The following is a 23,938-nucleotide window of genomic DNA, read 5'->3' as shown; positions in this document are numbered from 1 at the left end:
AATTAAAAAATTGTTAATTTCTTACTTCTGTCATTGTTTTGACCAAGAATATTCAAGAGAGCTTTTGACCTGATTGTGCTCCTACGGTTGATCAGTACCTGATCTCTACATTCACTAAGAGATGTTGGAAGGGCTTTTAGAAAAATGCTTTACATTTCTGACCAATGAGAAATTAACTGCAATCTATATTACAGTCTTTCTGGACTACCTGCACACTCCTGTGCCATATATGTCATCTAAACATGAAAAGCTAAGCATTAATTCTATCAGAATTTGTTGTTTTATAATATTAATTTCTACACCTGCATCGAGAAATAAAACCCTTGAAATAACTTTAAAAAATAAAATAAAAGAATGAGTTGTATGCATTGAAATAATACATAATATGTGATAAGATTAGAAATAAAAGGTATACCGTTTGCGTAACAACAATAGCAAAACATAGTCAGTCTATGAACGATCAAAGTCTGACTTCCGTTGTTGATCAGCGTGGTAACAAATGTTAAAAATGTACCATTGAAACACTTTTTGCTTTTGATAGGTATCCAAAGTACAGATACGGTATATAAACAAAAGTAATTTATAGAAACATTCGGTGGATTATTGTGAACTTGTCGTTATCCATGTTTAATCACGTTATGTTAGATATCAAAGCTTATCAATCACTCGTCATTGAGTGTCCATGTCTTTTACGCTCCATCATCTTCTACTAAAGATATCTCAGTTTTGCTTCATTGTTGACGGTTTTTTATATTGTGTTACAATTTCTGAGTTGTCTGTGGTATGAGTTGTTAAAGTAGTGTTCATTGCGGGAACTTAATCTTGTCATTGATTAAATATTTTCTTACATCCGCTGTCGATCATGGCGACTTTTGTTTCCACTTTTCCCGTTTTAATATGAAATGGGTCACTAAATGGGAAAAGTTGTTTTCGGTGTCCGTCCACAACCACCAACATTTTTATTCTTTTTATTTTACTTTCAACAGTATGTACATGTAGTGTATATACATTCATAAGAATCGAATAATAAATCAAAGAGTAAAAAAGCATATCAAAGATACCTGAAAACTAAAGCTTACATACAATATTCATAAATATTAGTACTCTTTTAAATGAGACTTACAAGTTTTAAATATCGAATGAATTCAACGTAGAATATATGTTTTTTATGTAGTTGTAAAATAATCACCAAAAATATCATTCGGTTTCAAGTTAAAAGAAAATAGAAATAGTAGGGCATTTGTATACCGTTTGAGTGGTAGTAAAATTAATTAATGTTGCAAGTATCTAATTAACAAAACAAATAGATATTACACTATTTTCACAAAACAATGTTAAGAAAATTTACTCATACTTTAAAGAACAAGAGGCCCATGGGCCACATCGCTCACCTGAGGAACAATAGGCATGATAAAATCAGCTTAATGGAGTCACAATATAAACTATCTGGACAATGTACAGTAATACATGTAGATCCTGTATAAATAAAATCCTCCCCCCCCCCCTGGATATTCTTATGTTTATAATCATTAGTCCCTTTTCTAACAGGATGATTTTATAGTCATATCACATGTTGAGTATTGCAGTTCTCAAAAAGATCCTTAAAAATAGTTTATATACGGGATATAAAGCTTCATCAAACTCTTAACCTTCTTGTGAGACCAAAGAATTGTCCTGGGGCCAAAGTCTTAACAATTATAAAGAATATTCTGGCTGATTAGTTTATGAGAAAAAAAGTTTTAAAGATTTACTCAATATATTCCTATGTTAAACTTTGATCCCCCATTGTGGCCCCACCCTACCTCTGGGGATCATGATTTTCACAACTGTAAATCTACATTACCTGAGGATGCTTCCACACAAGTTTCAGCTTTCCTGGCTGATTAGTTTCTGAGAAGAAGATTTTTAAAGATTTACACTGTATATTCATATATAAAACTTCGACCCCCCCATTGTGGCCCCACCCTACCCACGGGGGTCATGATTTTCACAACTTTGAATCTACACTACCTGAGGATGCTTTCACACAAGTTTCAGCTTTCCTGCGCGGGTAGGTTAAGGGAAGTCCGAGTTTAATGACAGTCAAAATTATAATCAATTTAAAAACTGTTTATTTTTATGAAAACTGTGCGGAATATAAATACTAAGTGAATGTGTTCACCAAGATTTTATTTTTCTACTTCGGAATTTACTCGATCTTTGAAGCTGCCGTACCATGGTATCACGTGACAGTTAAAAATAGATCACTTTTTTACCTTAACAAAAAATCAAAAAGTGTAACACTACCCCGAAGTTCATTTGTATGTTTGCTACAATAATTCGATCGGCAATTACTTCATGTTTATTAGTATTACTGCTAGAATCCTATTGTTAATCGCATAAATAAATATTGTAAATATTTATCGGAAACCCTCTCAACTTCTATAATTTCATTGAAAATACTACGTATTTTTCATTTAAAACAGCGAAGCACAGGATTCTAGCAGTACTTTTCAAGTAGTTTAGGTCATATACCGTTGATTTTTACCAAAGTCATCTTTCATAATATCCGGGGTAGTGTTACACTTTTGTCTTTTTTTGTACACACTGACAGAGGAAAGGCTGGTCAAGCCATATAAATGTCGATCTGCTTACCTTATAAAACTCGCTAATTAAACAAAATATCCATGCCTGTGTTATCCTGATTATATCCTAACTAACTCATCTAAATCTCCTAACTAACTCATCTAAATCTGAGTTATCTGTATTAAATAAGTCTTATTCCGGCATTGTTTACACTGCATTCCGATGATTTGTCTCCCGAACTGATCTTCTCTATTAAACATGCTTGTGACGTCATCAATGATAATTATACGCAATAGAGAAAAATCGAAAATATATTCAGTTAGAAGAGTTTCTAGTGATATTTTATGCCTGTACATTTATAATTTAAACCAGAGATAAAGTTAAAATCGACAAGATTCTGAGTAAAATATGACATCATGCTGCTTATTATGACGTCATATCGATCAGAGGAATTTGATCGCTGAGAGTTGCCTTATCATACCCGCGTGGCTGATTAGTTTCTGAGGAAAAGATTTTTAAAGATTTACTCTATATATTCCTTTTTTAAACTTTGACCCCCCTATTGTGGCCCCACCCTATCCCCGGGAGTCATGACTTTCACAACTTTGAATTTACAATACCTGAGGATGCTTCCACACACGTTTCAGCTTTCCTGGCTGATTAGTTTCTGAGAAAAAGATTTTTAAAGATTTACTCAATATATTCCTTTGTTAAACTTCGACCCCCCCCCCCATTGTGGCCCCACCCTACCCTCGGGGGTCATGATTTTCACAACTTTAAATCTACACTACCTGAGAATGCTTTCACTCAAGTTTCAGCTTTCCTGGCTGATTAGTATCTGAGGAGAAGATTTTTAAAGATTTACTCTATATATTCATATGTTAAAATTCGAAATCGCATTGTTACCCCAGCCTATCCCCCGGGGGTCATTATTTTCACAACTTTGCATCTACACTACCTGAGGATGCTTCCACACAAGTTACAGCTTTCCTGGCTGATTATTTCTGAAAAGAAGATTTTTTAAGATTTACTCTATATATTCCTATGTTAAACTTCGAACCCCCCCCCCATTGTGGCCCCACCCTGCCCTCGGGGGTCATAATTTGCACAACTTTAAAGCTACACTACCTGAAGATGCTCTCATACAAGTTTCAGCTTTGCTGGCTGAATAGTTTCTGAGAAGAAGATTTTTTAAAGATTCCCTCTATATATTCATGTTAAACTTTGACCCCCCCCTATTGTGGCCCCACCCTACCCCCGGGGGTCATGATTTTCACAATTGTGAATCTACACTACCTGAGGATGCTTTCCTGGTCTTATGGTTCGTGAGAAGAAGATTTTTGAAAATTTCTCGAAAGTTTTCAAAAATTCCTAATTATCTCCCTTTGCAAAAGGGCGTGGTCCTTAATATTCACAACTTTGAATCCCCTTAGGCTAATGATGCTTTGTGCCAAGTTTGGTTGAACTTGGCCCAGTGGTTCTTGAGAAGATGTTGAAAATGTTTACATACGGACAGACAGACAGATGGACAGACAGACGGACGACATACAAAATGTGATCAGAATAGCTCTTTTGAGCTTTCAGCTCAGGTGAGCTAAAAATGCAAGTAATAAGTATCAATCTACTGAAAAGCACAGGTGCTTGAGTACAGGACCTTTGAGAACAGCCCACTCCCCTTTCCATCCCCCAAGTATAGACCCCTGAGACTTTATTTTTTTTTTATTTACGGTAATCATCCATTCATGACATGTTTCTAATCTAATTTATACATGTATTCATTCAAAATAAACATTTTTAAATAATCAGACCCTCTATAAATGTATTAAAACAAGGTTGCTAACTTCGTCTGACAGCCGAAAGGCACTGCTGACAAATATTTGTTTGAATGTACTATCAAACTACAACTACCAGTAAAAACGGTGACCTCATGTTGTAGCCCAATAATTCCATTCACTGAATAACACTACTGGCTCTAAAAACCCCTGTCCGTATGAAAATCCCCTGTCTTCCCCTGTCACCCCCTGTGTTTTCACTGTCATCCCCTGTACATCCCCTGTGTGCCACTGTACAGAACCCCTGTGTACCCTGTCATCCCCTGTGCGCCCCTGTACACATCCCCCTGTGTGCCACTGTAAGCCCCTGTCACCCCCTGTACGCACCTGTCATCCCCTGTAAGCCACTGTATACCCCTGTGCATGCCCCTGACATCCCCTGTACGGCTTTTGACTTGTTTTTTTTTTAATGTCATTTTCTTAATTCAGCTATTGAAATCACATGTGTTATATTTTGAGCTATATTTGCACTCAACAGCGCCGAATCACAAGACACACTGTTATCGTAATTTTAGAAATCACATGTTTTATAGTTGATAATTTATTGATACTTAAATAATCATGCTAACAACTAAACAATTGAGATTCACCGGGTGGTTAACCTCAGGTGAAGGCGGGAATTATTTTTTATATTAGGTGTTCAAGCCTCATGTTGTCCTTTGGAGCTCGGGAACATCACTACTCCCTAATGTTTGAAAAAAAGACATAAGAATACAACCTATAGAGTGAAATATTAATTTTTTTGAATTGTCTACAGATATATGTACACTTTACTTATGAATATCTTAAGCCTATGAATCATATGATTCTTGGTAATAAACAACACACTAGAGACTAAGATCAAGCGCGGCACATGGTTTTTAATTTTGTATATATCTAAACATATAGGAGCGAACTAAAACCAATAAATCAGTCAAAATATAGAATTTATAATCAGCTATGTAACGATAGAGTACACCTTTCTTCTTTTTCGTAACCAAGTTCTTGGTTATACCTTTATTAATTCCCCGTGCATAGCAAAATAAAGCTTCAATAGCTTATATAAATTTGCCTAATAAATTATCTTTTTATGTTTGTTCAATACGTTTCTGACCGGCTAATTGGAGAGAGAGAGAGAGAGAGAGAGAGAGAGAGAGAGAGAGAGAAAGAGAGAGTTTGCATTGATTTTGAATTAAAATTTATTAATTATATAGTTTACCCTGGAATTAATTTCCTAGTAAAAATGCAATCCTAATTTTTATTACCTTTTCGTTATCATTCAGCAGCCCTGGTCAGAACATACACAACATACATGTAAATGTAGAACTAGTGTGTTCTTTACATGTAGCCTAAGGAGTTTATACAGAGAGAGAGAGAGAGAGAGAGAGAGAGAGAGAGAGAGAGAGAGAGAGAGAGAGAGAGAGAGAGAGAGAGAGATTGCATTGATTTTTAATGAAAAGTTACTAATAGTTTAATCGGGAATTAATTTCCTAATACGTAAACATGCAATCCTAATTAATTTTCATAACCAATTTTCTATAATTATTTAGATTAACTTAGAGCTGTCATATTGATTTTTAATACATCAATGTTTTATACTAGACCAGATCAATTGATCAAAATACTTGAAGACACATGATTAACAACTAGCTGATTGAAGCTACAGTTTTCAAAGAAGAAGATGTTGACATTATTTCACTCGGTCAGTGATTATATAATAGCTACTGTACACAGCCCTTCTTGACAATTTGCAGTTCACGGTAGCAAGAGATGATAGACACACGTGTACACGTATATATACACACAGTTCCTCAGATCTGAATGGTCGGTCAGTGATTATATAATAGCTATATACTGTATACAGCCCTTCTTGACAATTTGCAGTGCACGGTAGCGAGATTAATAACAATGAGGTGACAGACACACGTGTACTTGTATATACACACACGTTCTCAGGTCTGGATGCTCGATAATGCTACACAATAATGCAATATGTTGTTCAAACACACCTTATGACCTTTTTTCCCAGTCTGTCAAGTACAGAAACAAGAAATTGAAAATTTCAATTTTTCAGTTCTGAGAATTTCAAACATGAAAAGATTGAAGAGCTTTAAATTCAGAACATTATTTGGCACAGTGATATGAATTAAAACTCTATATAGTGCTTTTTAATATTTTTCATTTTTCAAATGAAATAAAATTTAAATAAATGCCTGATATTTTTCTGATCCGAAACCCGGACCATTGTTTAAGATAATACATGTGTGTATAATTAAATGGTACCCCGTTACCGGCATTTGCATACAGTCACGCATTAAATCATTCATTAACGGTTTCATTGAACTACAGTGTATATGCATGAGGACAATTCTATAGAATAATGCACATAGATAACTCAACTGGAAAATGCACACTAACTGATAGAAGTTAAAAGTGTCAATGGACCGGTCTAATCCCCCTTTCCGAAAAAAATCAACTCTCTCTCTCTCTCATGATTTATAAAAAAACAATACTGACAGCAATTATCAGCGATTTACATGAACTTCATGAAGGCTGTTTAATTCTATGCATCATTACACTAGTCAAAACATTCAAAATATATCATTTCATCATTTCGATCGGTGTGTGGTTATCTGCACGTGTTGATCATGTTGTGTTATTATACATGGCACAGAACATTGCAGATTTCACGCACTCCTCCACTTATTTTTCTTTCTTTCTTTTTTTATACAAATTACAGAACACGGTCATTTGTATAAACTAAATGCATGTAATAAAATAAGCGGTTTATCGGTATACAAGTATATCTTGATTTGTGTCAATGTTGAGACAAAATTATTTACGTTTTTAATAATATTGCCCTCTATGAAATGCAAAGAAAAACAAGCACCGTCTAAAACATGAATGCTAAATATAATTTTTAAAAAATCCGAATTAATTAAAAGCTATTTATTTACTTAGCGAGCAGTAAAAGACAGTACAGGGGATGTCAGGGGCATGCACAGGGGTATACAGTGGCTTACAGGGGATGACAGGGGCGTACAGGGGGTGACAGGGGCTTACAGTGGCACACAGGGGTTGTGTACAGTGGCGCACAGGGGATGACAGGGTATACAGGGGCTCTGTACAGTGGCACACAGGGGATGTACAGGGGATGACAGTGAAAACACAGGGGGTGACAGGGGAAGACAGGGGATTTTCATACGGACAGGGGTTTTTAGAGCCAGTAGTGTAACTGCATGCCATGCTGATGTAAATACTTTTTCAATCTTTAGTTTTTAAGATCTGTGTACAAACATAGAATTGTGAGCAAATCTTTGTATCTTGCTTATAATTCGAAGCTTAACACTCAAATATGGTTAGTAAATAGAAATTGTAAACAATTAAACACAAGAAACATGCACTATTACAAATAAAGAACACAATTTATTTTTTCGAAATGAATCATATATAAACATGTATATACCTACATATTTCCGTCAGCGATATCAAACTCTATTTAAACTGAATAAACTCGAGAAAATGCCGAGCATCTCAACAAAACCTATTGCATTAATCTACCATTACGCAAAAGATAATGCCGATCGATTACCGATAGAATGAATTGTATTTTAGTACTTTTTTGATACATCAGATTTTGCTTTCATTTGCGCAGGTAAACAGTTAACTGTTTGATTTACCGAAGTCTCTGTTTGATTTGATACGTAAAAATCACGAAATACAGACGATAGTACCCAGGTTACAAAGCATAAATAATGAAAACGAAACGAAAATCAGAACAAGCTAACACCAACGTCATGTGTGAAAACTGTCGACGCATTGAAATATTTAGCCTCAATTAACTTCACAAAATCGGCACCAATATATTTTGCATGTTTCAAAAATTTCCCTTCATACGCGAACTGTTGCACAACAAGCAAATTCATCATAGTCAGATCGACCCTTTTTCGTATAATGTCATGGCTGCTTTAAACAAAGAACCTCGTTTTAGAAGTATGGAATACGAGTCTTGGTAAAATGGTAATGCAAACCCGGGCCGTGGCAAAATAAAAGCCGGGGCAGATCGGCAATCGTCAATTCCAAATATGCATTATTTTGCAGCAATATTTACAGCGAATACAAATATACTGGTCCATCAAATATCCTGAAATTTTAATGAGATTGGCAGATTAATACCTGCCAATCTTTTGTTTTGCTCAGGCCAAGTCTTGCCTACCCATTTTACCGTATGCCGAACCCGAAGCTATTAAACTGATTGAAACACGCCTTTCCTTTATTATTTTTTTCGTAATAACTCAGATTTGAAACAGAATTAGCACTTAATTTTTGCAATTTTTATTTTCTTTCCCATAAGGAAAATTTATGCTAAACTACGTTGAATTGGACTCGGTACATGTAGTTCTTGAGAAGAAGATTTTTAAAAATGCACCCCCCCTTTTTCTACAGTTTCAAGGTTTTCTCCGCTTTGAATACAGCTCGGACTTTTATTTCCGCAATTTATATTTGCCCTCCCATAAGGATGCTTTGTGCCAAATTTGGTTGAAATTTGATAAGCGGTTTAAGAGAAGAAGTTCAAAATGTAAAAAGTTTACAGACGGACAGACGGACGGACGGACGGACGGACGGACAGACGGACGACGGACAAAATGTGATCAGAATAGCTCATTTGAGCTGTCAGCTCAGGTGATTTAAAAATGATTAGACTGATCATATTCACCTATACATTTATCCTGACTAAGATAATACCCAGTGCAACATTTAACAGAGGTGCTAAAACAATACAATAAAAGATGACGTTTGAACGCTTTTTTGGATGGCAAATAAATTGATATTACCAGGTGTTTTCAAAAAATATTTCAAAACAATTCGAATTGAATCTACAATTAGTGTCGCATTTAAATTCTATTTAGTCAGGAAAATTGCTTACTTGTTAAGAGTCCTGCAGACATTCAACCCACCAATATTTTGACAGACAACTATGGAAATGTTCAAATAATGTATTAAAAAATCCATAATATCCTCCTAATCCTTTTACCATGATAAATGTTGACTACGATAACAAAGTACTAATAAGATGACAGGAAAATACCGATTTATTTCTACTTTTTTATTTTCATAGATCTACATTTTTTGAATTTCATTTTCCTTGAGTTATTCCTGTGTAATAATACATCTTTATTTTTAAATTTGCTTTTAAAAGACGTTACTAATAAAGGTATAAGAAAAGGGGTTTTGTTGTTTACGGTGTTTATACATGGGATTTATGGTTTATTTGCTTGCTAGAACAGGATTATCAGAATACAATAAACGGTAATCTCATTGTGTCACATATTTTTGCATGGAAAGGACGTTATTGAACGTTTCCGCGGAAGTCCCGATTGCTTAAAAAATTTCTGATGGAGATTTTCACTAAAACGTAATGTAAAAAACATCGATAAAGAAGAACTAAACTTGCGTTGATATATTTTACAAACATCTTCACGATGAATATGTTATGTTTCAATATCTTGCATTTTTATATTGACATACAAATAAAGCAAGCATTCTACACGAATGAAATAAAATGAAATTTTTTTATGATATTAAATTTTTAAAATAAAACAATCTATAATCAATCCAAGTATTTTTATATGGTGGAAAATCATTCAGCTATAAAGAATAACCATCAAATAACTATACTCGATAAGAAATAATTTCATTTACACTCAAATTCATTGAAAAATTTACTGCTTTTGTATGTTTTGTTACAGTTTTGATCGGATTTTGGCAGAAACAAGATTGTAGTAAAGTATTTACTGCATGACATAAGGATATGCAATCAAGATAAAAGTAGAAAAGATCATCTTGTTTACATACTTTTACTTTCAGCGGTGGGAGAATGACGTAATATGATAAATATATAGGATGATTCTCTTAGCTTGTAACCTGTTAAATTTTTTTTTGCCTTCAAACTTGCATAATACCATAAAAAAATGAAGGAAATTAACCATAGTCTACAGGATGGGAACTGTTATGCAGCTAAAACACGTAGTGCCCACCACTACATGTGGGAAATATAAATCACTTGGTACCCGAGTACAGTTCAATACAGTAACAACAGTAGACAAACACAGTACTATATAACATAAAGTTTGTTTTATCATAAAATCAATATGAGTGACTTAATACATTTATTACATCGTTATAAGTCAGCGAAGATCGGATGTTCTAAGGATCATTTGAAATAGATGTACAATGTTCAATAATTAAAATAACTTAACGGTAAAAAGGAGTCAATTACACTACTGGCTCTAAAAACCCCTGTCCGTATGAAAATCCCCTGTCTTCCCCTGTCACCCCCTGTGTTTTCACTGTCATCCCCTGTACATCCCCTGTGTGCCACTGTACAGAGCCCCTGTATACCCTGTCATCCCCTGTGCGCCACTGTACACAACCCCTGTGTGCCACTGTAAGCCCCTGTCACCCCCTGTACGCCCCTGTCATCCCCTGTAAGCCACTGTATACCCCTGTGCATGCCCCTGACATCCCCTGTACTGTCTTTTACTGCTCGCTAAGTAAATAAATAGCTTTTAATTAATTCGGATTTTTTAAAAATTATATTTAGCATTCATGTTTTAGACGGTGCTTGTTTTTCTTTGCATTTCATAGAGGGCAATATTATTAAAAACGTAAATAATTTTGTCTCAACATTGACACAAATCAAGATATACTTGTATACCGATAAACCGCTTATTTTATTACATGCATTTAGTTTATACAAATGACCGTGTTCTGTAATTTGTATAAAAAAAGAAAGAAAGAAAAATAAGTGGAGGAGTGCGTGAAATCTGCAATGTTCTGTGCCATGTATAATAACACAACATGATCAACACGTGCAGATAACCACACACCGATCGAAATGATGAAATGATATATTTTGAATGTTTTGACTAGTGTAATGATGCATAGAATTAAACAGCCTTCATGAAGTTCATGTAAATCGCTGATAATTGCTGTCAGTATTGTGTTTTTATAAATCATGAGAGAGAGAGAGAGTTGATTTTTTTCGGAAAGGGGGATTAGACCGGTCCATTGACACTTTTAACTTCTATCAGTTAGTGTGCATTTTCCAGTTGAGTTATCTATGTGCATTATTCTATAGAATTGTCCTCATGCATATACACTGTAGTTCAATGAAACCGTTAATGAATGATTTAATGCGTGACTGTATGCAAATGCCGGTAACGGGGTACCATTTAATTATACACACATGTATTATCTTAAACAATGGTCCGGGTTTCGGATCAGAAAAATATCAGGCATTTATTTAAATTTTATTTCATTTGAAAAATGAAAAATATTAAAAAGCACTATATAGAGTTTTAATTCATATCACTGTGCCAAATAATGTTCTGAATTTAAAGCTCTTCAATCTTTTCATGTTTGAAATTCTCAGAACTGAAAAATTGAAATTTTCAATTTCTTGTTTCTGTACTTGACAGACTGGGAAAAAAGGTCATAAGGTGTGTTTGAACAACATATTGCATTATTGTGTAGCATTATCGAGCATCCAGACCTGAGAACGTGTGTGTATATACAAGTACACGTGTGTCTGTCACCTCATTGTTATTAATCTCGCTACCGTGCACTGCAAATTGTCAAGAAGGGCTGTATACAGTATATAGCTATTATATAATCACTGACCGACCATTCAGATCTGAGGAACTGTGTGTATATATACGTGTACACGTGTGTCTATCATCTCTTGCTACCGTGAACTGCAAATTGTCAAGAAGGGCTGTGTACAGTAGCTATTATATAATCACTGACCGAGTGAAATAATGTCAACATCTTCTCCTTTGAAAACTGTAGCTTCAATCAGCTAGTTGTTAATCATGTGTCTTCAAGTATTTTGATCAATTGATCTGGTCTAGTATAAAACATTGATGTATTAAAAATCAATATGACAGCTCTAAGTTAATCTAAATAATTATAGAAAATTGGTTATGAAAATTAATTAGGATTGCATGTTTACGTATTAGGAAATTAATTCCCGATTAAACTATTAGTAACTTTTCATTAAAAATCAATGCAATCTCTCTCTCTCTCTCTCTCTCTCTCTCTCTCTCTCTCTCTCTCTCTCTCTCTGTATAAACTCCTTAGGCTACATGTAAAGAACACACTAGTTCTACATTTACATGTATGTTGTGTATGTTCTGACCAGGGCTGCTGAATGATAACGAAAAGGTAATAAAAATTAGGATTGCATTTTTACTAGGAAATTAATTCCAGGGTAAACTATATAATTAATAAATTTTAATTCAAAATCAATGCAAACTCTCTCTTTCTCTCTCTCTCTCTCTCTCTCTCTCTCTCTCTCTCTCTCCAATTAGCCGGTCAGAAACGTATTGAACAAACATAAAAAGATAATTTATTAGGCAAATTTATATAAGCTATTGAAGCTTTATTTTGCTATGCACGGGGAATTAATAAAGGTATAACCAAGAACTTGGTTACGAAAAAGAAGAAAGGTGTACTCTATCGTTACATAGCTGATTATAAATTCTATATTTTGACTGATTTATTGGTTTTAGTTCGCTCCTATATGTTTAGATATATACAAAATTAAAAACCATGTGCCGCGCTTGATCTTAGTCTCTAGTGTGTTGTTTATTACCAAGAATCATATGATTCATAGGCTTAAGATATTCATAAGTAAAGTGTACATATATCTGTAGACAATTCAAAAAAATTAATATTTCACTCTATAGGTTGTATTCTTATGTCTTTTTTTCAAACATTAGGGAGTAGTGATGTTCCCGAGCTCCAAAGGACAACATGAGGCTTGAACACCTAATATAAAAAATAATTCCCGCCTTCACCTGAGGTTAACCACCCGGTGAATCTCAATTGTTTAGTTGTTAGCATGATTATTTAAGTATCAATAAATTATCAACTATAAAACATGTGATTTCTAAAATTACGATAACAGTGTGTCTTGTGATTCGGCGCTGTTGAGTGCAAATATAGCTCAAAATATAACACATGTGATTTCAATAGCTGAATTAAGAAAATGACATTAAAAAAAAAACAAGTCAAAAGCCGTACAGGGGATGTCAGGGGCATGCACAGGGGTATACAGTGGCTTACAGGGGATGACAGGTGCGTACAGGGGGTGACAGGGGCTTACAGTGGCACACAGGGGGATGTGTACAGGGGCGCACAGGGGATGACAGGGTACACAGGGGTTCTGTACAGTGGCACACAGGGGATGTACAGGGGATGACAGTGAAAACACAGGGGGTGACAGGGGAAGACAGGGGATTTTCATACGGACAGGGGTTTTTAGAGCCAGTAGTGTTATTTACACTATCAATATTCATGCAGATATATTCAGTTATAAATAAAGAACGATGAAAAAACCCCGCAAATTAAAGCTAATAACTGGTATAATACCAATGCACCCCCTTCAGAATTAAATTAGATGAGAAGATTTCGATTTTCCAGCAGTAAAAATATTCGGATGACGTCACTCTTTGATGTGTGTTATAGACGTATAACATTTTATTATTTTTTTTTTTAAAATCACCATTTTTTCAAAGGTTTAAAGTTTCTCTTCAGAAATCTTTAGCGGGCTGATGGTTGTGGCCATTTTTAGACAGTATTGATCAGTTAAACAGCTAAAAAATGCTTAATTTCTCTTGGTCCATTGTTCATTTTTTATCTCACTTATATGTACTTAAATTGTACTGGAATAATATATATCGACATTATGCAAATAATATTAAAAAGACAATGATTTAGAATTATGAGGGATCTGGACGGGAAACCTTATTGCATTCAATTTGAATGAAATAACGTTCAATGGAATATACCTTTATTTACGTTATGAATTCCTGTAGATAGATTAATCAATGTGAAGGAAAAATTAAAACACTAGAATATACTATTTGCAAGTTAACATTGTTAACAGTGTTTAAACAGCAACAGGCGACTTAAGGGACAGGTGCTTGCTAGACTGGGATCATCAAAAACAACGTTACTCATTATATCACCTCATTATATCAGCTGTTTATGGAACCCTATACCCAACGTTTCTCTTTATACCACTTGTTTATGTTATCTTATACACAACGTTCTCATTTATGATATAATGCTAAATTATATTGATTATCATAAGGTGTGTTTTATTATTTTACCCAAATGTTTCATAGCTTTTCAGTTTAACTGTGTGGCTCTTATTCTGAGAAGCAATTAACGTTCGGGAGAGGTTATCGATACCAGTGCCACTAATGTGTAAAATTTACAAATTAAAAATATTACTCGACTTTATCATTGATTATTTTATCATTTATAGAGTGATTTGCTTTGCAAATAGGAATCATGTCTTACAGAAATAAAAAAAAATAAAATCCCGCTGATGTGATTTATCTTCTATAAAACAAATCTGAAATTATCAATGCACTTTAATTAGTAGAAATAATCTAAAATATGAATTAAAACATATCTAATCAAAAGCAGTTCTTTGCTGTTTCAAAAGTTTTTATATACAATAAGAACTATATTGCAGTAAGTTGATCCAACTTAAATTTTCGGGACCAGGTTTGGACAAACAAGGGCACACTTTTCATTTTTGAGTAATTACGCCTTCAGCTGTCCTTCATAACTGACATCAAAGTATTCACCAGAGTCGTAGCTTTCCAATGGACTATTTAGTTTTATAGAATTGTTAGCATAAGGTACAACTTCATCGTTTGCATATATTTCTTCCTCTTGTGTCCACTTTAGAGAGGAAATGAGTTTTGTTTGTGATTCTGGCTCGTGAACGATTGCATCAATAATCGAGTTTGGAGACTCAAATGTCACAGTTTCATTGCCGTTTCTATGTTGTCCTTGTTCTGAAAAGCAAGAGATTTGTTTCTTTGTCATGCTTTTGCATGGTGTTGAATATATATCTGCTTGTCGATCCGTTGTCTTGTTGTCAACAGTGTTTAGGTAAGCTTCGTCCAAAGTACTTTCACCAAACCGGTCGTCGTGTAGACGCCATTTGTTTTGAATACTTTCCACACTTTGGGACTGCTGTAAAGGGACAGTAGTAGTCAACACAAAACTTAATGCCGAGTCCCTGACAACTGCTGTATCGCCTGTGTTATAGATAGAGTGGTTGGAATGATGCACTCTAAGGTTTACATGGTCGTAAATTTCGTCGTTCGGATTTTGCTCTTCTGTTTCTGGAGGATGGTTTCTGACCGTAAAGTCGGCCTTATTTTGCATGGAAAATTGATCTACATATTAAAAGAAGACAGTTTGATAAGAAATGACATACTTTGCAATAATTGAGACTTTGTATATTAAAAAAGTCATGTTATCAAATTTACCATTAATATTTTTAATGCCACTGATATCATTGTGTTTATAGTTACCTTTTTTTTTCTTCATCATTTGTGAATATCGTATTCTTAAAAGACACAACATGTACCGGTTATGAAAAAAATTCATTTCCCGATGATTACAATTCAATTATACGTGTGATGTTATGAAAATGGTCTATTATATTGAGTAAGTTTACCTGATACAGATTGTGCCAAAGATCAGACAGGCGATGACGGGTAACAAAAAAGGGACCGCTAGTAGAATTCCTGAAATACCATCAGCAGCTAGTGTTTGAATATTTAGAAAACAATAATCAAGGAAAAAGGCAACCCAAACTATGCCTTAGTAAAGTTTTTAATGAGTTGACAATATATAATGTAACACCATCTTTTGCAATATCCATGATGGCAATTAAAATAAATCCATTTGAAAAATAAAAGTTAAACAATCATGTTAAATAAAGTCTCTGTTTTTGGATAAAGTCAAAATACAACATGTTAATCTCGTATTTCAAATACGATTTTAGCATAATTCGATCTGCAAGTAACAAATACTATTTCGTTGTTTTTGTTTTGAGGACGTACCTTTCTTGGTCATATTTAGACTTTATTAATCTCCGTAAGATGAATAGCTCTTTATAAAGATAGAGTTGTCCAATTCTTAAACTGATTTCTTTGGACTTTTTTCTTCACTAAATAATAGTTTATGACCCAAAATATAACTTTTATAATGTTATTGTAAATATGATGTTGAGTTGGTTGACCTTCCAGCCTTTATAGTTATATCTGTGTTTTGAGAAGATTTCAACAGCAGTTTTGTTTTGAAACACCAACAACATATATTAAAATTATCAAGACTACGCTTTTATTATTTTATTAACACGATTAATAAAAAGGGGAATCACTGGCATGTATCGGTTACCTAAACAACAATGTCAAATCTGACCAAGCATTTACATACCGTAATATAATTTTATCAAAATGAGTACCTCTGACTCAAGGGATCATACGTTGTTTTAACTGGAACATTTTTCGTAGGATCTTTATTACATTATACTTGTTATCCAATTTATCCTTTTTAAAACCTCCATTTGCTTCAAAAAGAATATCTTAAAATCTTGCTTCGGAGGGCAGGAAAGGGATGCCAGTGCACCCAGGAGAAGACAGGCGGTACACATGAAAGAGCACCATAAATTTGAAAGGTCAGGGACCATGCACAGAGATGCGATACATGCGGCAAAGCCTTTGCCGGATTGGTCTCTTCCATCCAGCTAAGCAAAGACAAACTATGCTATCTGTGATAGATGCGATAAATCAGGCATACTTCCGTTCTTATTAAGTTAATCTTTATCAAAGGAGACCTGTGATAACTTTGAACAAAAACATATACGGTTAAAGTCATATTCTTTTTTGAATAATATATTCTAATCAACTATCATAAATTTTGAAAATTGTATCAAAAATATCTGATATAACTTAATACACACAATACCCACGCTTGGGGTTTACATTATTATATCTCTTCAGCGCCCGCACAATGAAGTTTATGGAACTTATGACTGGCATAAACTACATAAACATTTCGCAGTGTCAAATATACATTTAACGAATCTATTTTTATGTTTATAAATGAGACTAAGAACAAAAAATATACTTTGGAGGAAGTGGTTTGTTTATAATGAATGGTCTTCATTTTATTATAATTATAAAGGAGACTCAAGGAATTTGAAAATAAATATGATACTGAATATCTTTTTATATGAATAAAGATTATTAGTGCTGCTTTTCTGTCATCAAATCTTTGCTAATGAAAGTCAAACATTTTAGATACTTTCTAAATGTATAACTGTACGAATAGAAGTTGGTATTTACCAGTAAACTGCGTAGTATTTTCTTACATAAATGTACAGGACAAACTTATGAATCGTACTTTGAGGAACACCTTTATGTTTCCTTGTTTTCTGTTGATTTACCTTAAAAAGTGTGATTTCGAAAGATATCCTTATAAAAATGGTCTGATATTGTTGAATAATGTTACACTTATATAGAGTTCATTATTATCAGACTGCCTAAGAAGTACATAAACTTGTTTTAAACGTTTGACGTTGACAGTGTGTTTAATAGAAACTTCAATTAGAGCACGAACTCATAGAACTCCACGAACCTTTATTGGATGACCTCAGACTTACAAGTAGCTGTAATATCACTAAGTTCTGCGTTATATCTAGATTTACAAGAACGACCATTTACAAATTTTCGCTCACTTGTTAAAGTAATAAATTAAGTTATATTAATATTAACAGAAAAATGTTTTCTTTAGTGTTTCATACTGTCTAATGGAAGTTATGTATTTTTTCTTTAATGCTCAATACGTTCATACCTTCAAGAACAACGTTCGATGGATATTATCGTGTAAATAATGCTTACGTTCAACAGGCTGCATAGTGGTCGGATTTATTGTCATTTCCTGCGTCGATTCATGCTCTGTAAACAATAATTAAAATTAAAATCAAGAAAAATAAACGCATTTTTGTGTCAATAATATACTTTGTGTTTCTTTTTCATTCGTATTGTAAGAATGAAGTATACCTGGATCTGTGCAGTTAACACTGGTTGTGTTACACACGCATCCTCTTATTGGGTCACAGTACTTATCTGGGGAGCAGTTACAAGGTTCTCTGCATTTAAGTCCAAAGTTTCCAGGTGGACAAGTTGAGGAGCAGTTCTCACCAAAGAAGCCTGGGTCACACTCTACAAGCATATTTCTTTTATCTTACTATAAACTGTTATAAGGCTCAGAAAGGAAAATGTATAGTTATATTTCAAATAGATAAAGTGTTTTCACACATTGTTACTGTAAAACTCTTTGACTGATGTATTATGTGATCAATTGAGGACACTTATTAGTATTGAATCATGTGAGACGACACAAAAGTTATGACATATATAGCAGTATCAACATAAAAATAATTCATTCATATTCATTGATTTAATGGAACTCTCATGAATGATGCAAGTAGTGCATTTTTTCACAATTTAGAATTAAATGACCAACGGGGCAGAAACTGTTACGTGTCTATAGCTATAAACTCTAAGTCCGGACAAGGAGAAGGAAAGTAAAAATGTAAACGAGTAGCCCTGCACACTATTATGCCATCTCACAAAATATTTTCAAATTAAAAGTTAAGGGTCCTCGACACCCTGTGACTTAAAGTTTTTAAGACAGTATGTCACAACATGGCGATTTTATCTGATTGTGAAACCGTTAAGTCAACGAAATTGGGTGTCTTTTTCTGTAGTGCAGAGGGTATAACTTTGGTCTACTAGCCACCAGGTCCCAAGTACGACCATATCAGGAACTTTTGTTTTTATGAAAAGCAATACATTTTGAAATGTTGATTTTCCCCCAAAATTGAACATTATTTTCAAGTCAAATGCATTCTTAGATTTCATATCAACATATAAAAGTATTTGTGAAAGGAACCTGGCCCCCCTTTTGATGTGACGTATGTAAATTGTTATACATTAAAAAAGGCATATAAATGTGTACATGGGTTAGAAAAATTCCCAAAAAGATAAGCAAAATCAGGTAAGTATTTTTTAAAAATTGTTGTTCAACATTTTTGAGTATGTTCCCCCTGAACACCTTCTTCTTTAAAAATTTTTTTTAAAAGAACACAGTACTTGGTCTTGTATGCGAAGTTAAAATTTTTTCCAAACATGATGAGGAACGATAACGTAAAAAAAAACTATTTCAGCTGAAAATACAGTAAGAAAAAACTAGCTTACCAAACATATTTGACGTTTAAAAATTACTCAGATGTCATCTTATTATCTATTTATACATACACATGCAGATTTTATTAAAATGTATTAAGAGCAAAAGGGCCTAAACTCAGAATGATTTTTTTGGGGGGAGTTTTGACTTTTCGAATTTTTTTTTTTATAAAATGTATACACAAATGTGTCAAATCCATAGAACTCAACTATAGTATGCTCTCTCTCTCTCTCTCTCTCTCTCTCTCTCTCTCTCTCTCTCTCTCTCTCATATATATTATTTTATTGCATGTTGCGCAGATTCTAAATGAAATTTGAGAAGGTCACAATAGAATAGTTTTGCTATCAAGTATTTGTGGTAAATCTAACAGTTGAACCAGTTCACTATTAAACAAGACATTTCCATTTTAAGACGACTGCTTTTTAGTACCAAATGAACTTTTGGTGAAGTCTCATTTACAATATATACTATCAATATCTCATTTACAAAAACCCCCCTCAAAAACTAAAAAAATAAATAAAAAAAAAACAACCCCCCCCCCACAAATAAAATCAGGACCCGTCAAATACAAGTATAAACATAAATATATAAGGTAATACACACCTTTACATTTGTTTTCACTTAGGTAAAACCCTGCGCAACATCTAAATGAAGAACTGAAAAATTAAGTTAATAAGAAAATTAGTCTAATAAGAATTTTTATTTTATAAGGTGAGATGTAAATTGATCAATGATAAAAGATCTAAATACTCTTAAATCGTATTTCAAAAATATAACATTATATGAATTGGTTTTGTGTTCTAAAGGAAAGACAGAGAAAATGAAGTGGTTTTCAAAAAGATTAATTATATCTTAATTTGATTTTTCTATATAAAGCGTCATCTGATTGGTCTAGAGAGTCATGTGACAGGGCGAACAAAACGTCGTGTCTCCCGGGAAAAATTATCGTTCTCACCTTATCGGTAATCTCAGGTTTTTTCATTCCAAAAGTATAAAAATGCCAGTATGAGTATACGATGTTGACAAATTTGATTAAACTTAAATTATTCATTCATTTAAATTCTCTTTATGCCTAAAAAGCAATTTTACTACATTTGATTCGAATGAATTCATGAAAGAAAACAGGCAAAAAAAAAAAAAAAAACCCAAGACAATCACGACATTATTGCTTTCGACAAGTCGAAAATTATCAAAATTCGACGTATTTTGTAAAATCATATGCTGTTCGGTATAATAAATCTTTTTTTGCGTGAAAGTTCGGGAAATATGAAGATTCATTCCCCAAGAAAAATCATATCTATAATCATTTATCATATTCATAATATGATTTTTCTTTGGGGAATAAATCTTCTAATTTCGCTCACCATCATGCAATAAATGTATAGTGTCAACATTTAAACATTATATGCTAAAACCTATTCCATGTTCCAGTTCTCCTCTGTCTTTAAGATTATTCTATTCCTTACCTATTTGGAAGATTACAAAGACCTGTATTAGAAGCGGTTTTGCAAGCACCGGGAAAAATGTTTAAACAGCATAGAACGATAATCCATGGCTTATGAATCATTGTTAAACTTCATTTAAAGGAACTCAATATTATGAAATATACACGTAATAATTAACAGCTGAATTTTGCATTCGATATATTAGTTTAAATGCTTTCCTGGTTTGTTCCCATAATCATAAATATATGGGGATATATATAATGAAATAAAAAATAATTTAACCATTTCCGCAATAGCAAGTTGATTTAAATATTCCTAATATACTTTTAGTGTTGAGTATATATCAGTACTTCTATTCAAACAATTAGCACATATATTTCAAACTTTAAGTTAATAATAAAAATATAAACATATTACAAAACTTTTGACCGTTTTGAAAGTTTGTATTTCATGTGATCCAAAGGGGTCAAAACTCAAAGATAGTTTGGTTACATTGTAATTATAATCAACAAATTAATATATTTCCTAGGAATTCATAATTGCCTCTATTTAAATAGTGGTTGGTTATTGGTTGGTTATTCTTCCCTCTCTCTGACCATAAAAAAGTTAATTTTTTAAAAATGCTCTTCCCGATGTATATCTTTGTAAAACTGGAAAGCTCCCTAATTTCAAAAATATCACGTCTTTATGACCGAAATGTTTGTGATAACTATAAACGAAAACACCCCAATAATTTATCGCTGTACACCAATTCAAAAAAGGTCATTTAGAAAAAATCTGTTTTGAGAGAAAAAGATTCTATTTTCTGTTTATTGATACCCCAGAGGTTTACATTAAAAACTAGATGCTGTCATTTGACAGTAATACCCGCACCAAGTGTTTGCCCCCAAATAACACTGTTATGTACCAGTTTAATTAAAAATGAAGGCCACATGCAAGCTCCGGTAATACATTTAAAAATTATAATTTTTATAACTGAAGGATGAGATCCCTTCCCATGATAGTACGTGATAATACACATGAGCAGCACTTTATGTGCAATTTGGGGTTGAACTGTTTGTAGTGAATTTTCAATTAATCAATGATCTTAACATTTCATGTCATAGAAAGAATAATGGTCTATATAATTATTAAAAACAAAATTAAAAATTAAATTATGCCCCGTCCCCGTGGCGGTTGCCGGTTTTAGATTTGCTTCTGTGTGCCTACATGTAGATCATCGGAGGCACAGATTTAGAGAAGGGGTGGGAGTGAGGGGTCCAGACCCTCCCCCCCTCCCCTCATGAAAATTCATTTATATCAATAGTAAAATTACCAAAAATACACATTGGACCCCAATGCTCTTACACACATGTAAACGCTCTAACCCATTGCGATTCAATGTTAGGTAACATTATTTGGGGGGTAAATATTTAATTGATATTTAATATACTTTATTGTTTATCTCAATAGGAAGTATACATCACAAATATGCAGGTGTCCTGCACCACCTTAAAGCTGTTATTTACCTAATAAAATAGTGCAAGTGGATTTGAAGAATAGGTCATGAAAATACATGCATGTTATAAATAACTGATCTTTGTCTGAAGTTACGTACACAACACAGGTCTGCAGGTCTCATTAGCGGGTACTAGTTTTACCCAGCTCTTCGATTAGATGGGTTCACGTGTATACATACATGTATGTGTTTTCCAAATGCAGAAGAGGATTAGTTAAGATCAAATTAAGGAATTCATTATTGTGTTTTAACTGGATTATCATTATGATGTTGATCAAAATAGGTAAGCATAATACATGTAGTAGCAGTAGCACAATATAATGAGATGCCAGCATACGTAAGTTCTACGTTCACTTTCTAAATGTGATCTCCCTTTGACAGCATACTGTATCATCATCTTTTAATATTTGAATAAGCTTATCATCGTTACCTATCCTATCGCATTTGTAAAGTTTTTGTCATTTTAATTGCAAAAGTTATTTTTTTAATTTGTCAGACTTGCACTATTGAGTTGACCCCATATTGACCCTGTATAAACAATTTCGTATTTAATTTGTGTATTACATCACAGTAAGTAAGTGTAGACACTTATCATTTTTATATAAGTTATGATAGGATGGAAGGAGTATTTCTTTCTTAATGTATTATAATGCATCAAATACAATGTAGGTCATGACCTTATTGGACTGTTCTGACCCCACGAAACAGGAAAATACAAAATATCTTCTAATGTCATTATGATGCATCATATGGTGTAAAGTATATTAATGACCCCCAGGTGTTGTCTTTAACACCCCCCCCCCCCGCCTTTATGAAATAGGAAATGATGATACACTGTATATTATTCCCTAAACCATATAATTTATTCTTGCTCTTTGTGTCATTGCGCGTAAAATTGTATATCGATTATGCCCCCTTGGAGACAGTCTGACATTTAAGAACTAGAAATAATAAAGTATTTAATCTTATTCATATATACTAGTGTTTGATCCATGTGGGTAATTCCTAGCCTAATGATGATACGGATTTATTTAGGAAATTTTACAATTGCCCCAAATAGGCGAATACACATGCATATAACATTTTGTTTATAAATCTAAAAAACTGAATGAAGCAATTTCCAAAATGTTAATGTGCATCAGGAGAGAAAAAGCAATCAAGAAATGATTTAAAATTTGCTACTGTAAACATGTAAGAATGTATAGGTCCTGTATGAAGACTGAATCTTTAGAACCAGGATAGATTGGGGGCGGGGGGATGAGTGTGGAGTATAAACATTTATAATTTGAATCATTTATTGTTATTAATTCTAATTTGTCAATGCCAATACTAGTTATTGATCCCAAGGTAGAAATATGACCTCTGATCATATTTCAATAGATCATTTGTCAAATATACAAGATGTAATGTAATTTTTTTAAGAATAACATTTTTTACCAGTTTATAAAAGTGTTTAGACACCCAAATTATATTTTGATTTTAATAGATCA

General features: G+C 33.4%; 2 protein-coding genes across 2 annotated transcripts; both read right to left on the bottom strand.

Annotated features, from left to right (window-relative positions):
* Positions 1–14,773: 14,773 nt before the first annotated feature.
* On the bottom strand, positions 14,774–16,008 carry LOC136273401 (uncharacterized). The gene is made up of 3 exons (XM_066077809.1): positions 15,925–16,008; positions 15,779–15,813; positions 14,774–15,640 (listed from the first exon to the last, which is right to left on the bottom strand). Exons 2-3 carry the CDS (start codon positions 15,795–15,797, stop codon positions 14,997–14,999), a joined length of 663 nt encoding a protein of 220 aa, XP_065933881.1. The 5' UTR covers positions 15,798–15,813; positions 15,925–16,008; the 3' UTR covers positions 14,774–14,996.
* Positions 16,009–17,756: 1,748 nt separating this feature from the next.
* LOC109617123 (multiple epidermal growth factor-like domains protein 11) lies at positions 17,757–21,074 on the bottom strand. The gene is made up of 4 exons (XM_034481221.2): positions 20,972–21,074; positions 20,109–20,161; positions 18,317–18,478; positions 17,757–18,211 (listed from the first exon to the last, which is right to left on the bottom strand). The coding sequence occupies exons 1-4, from the start codon at positions 21,070–21,072 to the stop codon at positions 18,102–18,104; spliced, it is 426 nt and encodes a 141-aa protein (XP_034337112.2). The 5' UTR covers positions 21,073–21,074; the 3' UTR covers positions 17,757–18,101.
* Positions 21,075–23,938: the final 2,864 nt, after the last annotated feature.

Source organism: Magallana gigas, chromosome 3 (genome assembly GCF_963853765.1).
Source record: "Magallana gigas chromosome 3, xbMagGiga1.1, whole genome shotgun sequence".
In the NCBI taxonomy this organism is placed as follows: domain Eukaryota; kingdom Metazoa; phylum Mollusca; class Bivalvia; order Ostreida; family Ostreidae; genus Magallana; species Magallana gigas.
This window is presented reverse-complemented; position numbering and strand designations above follow the sequence as displayed.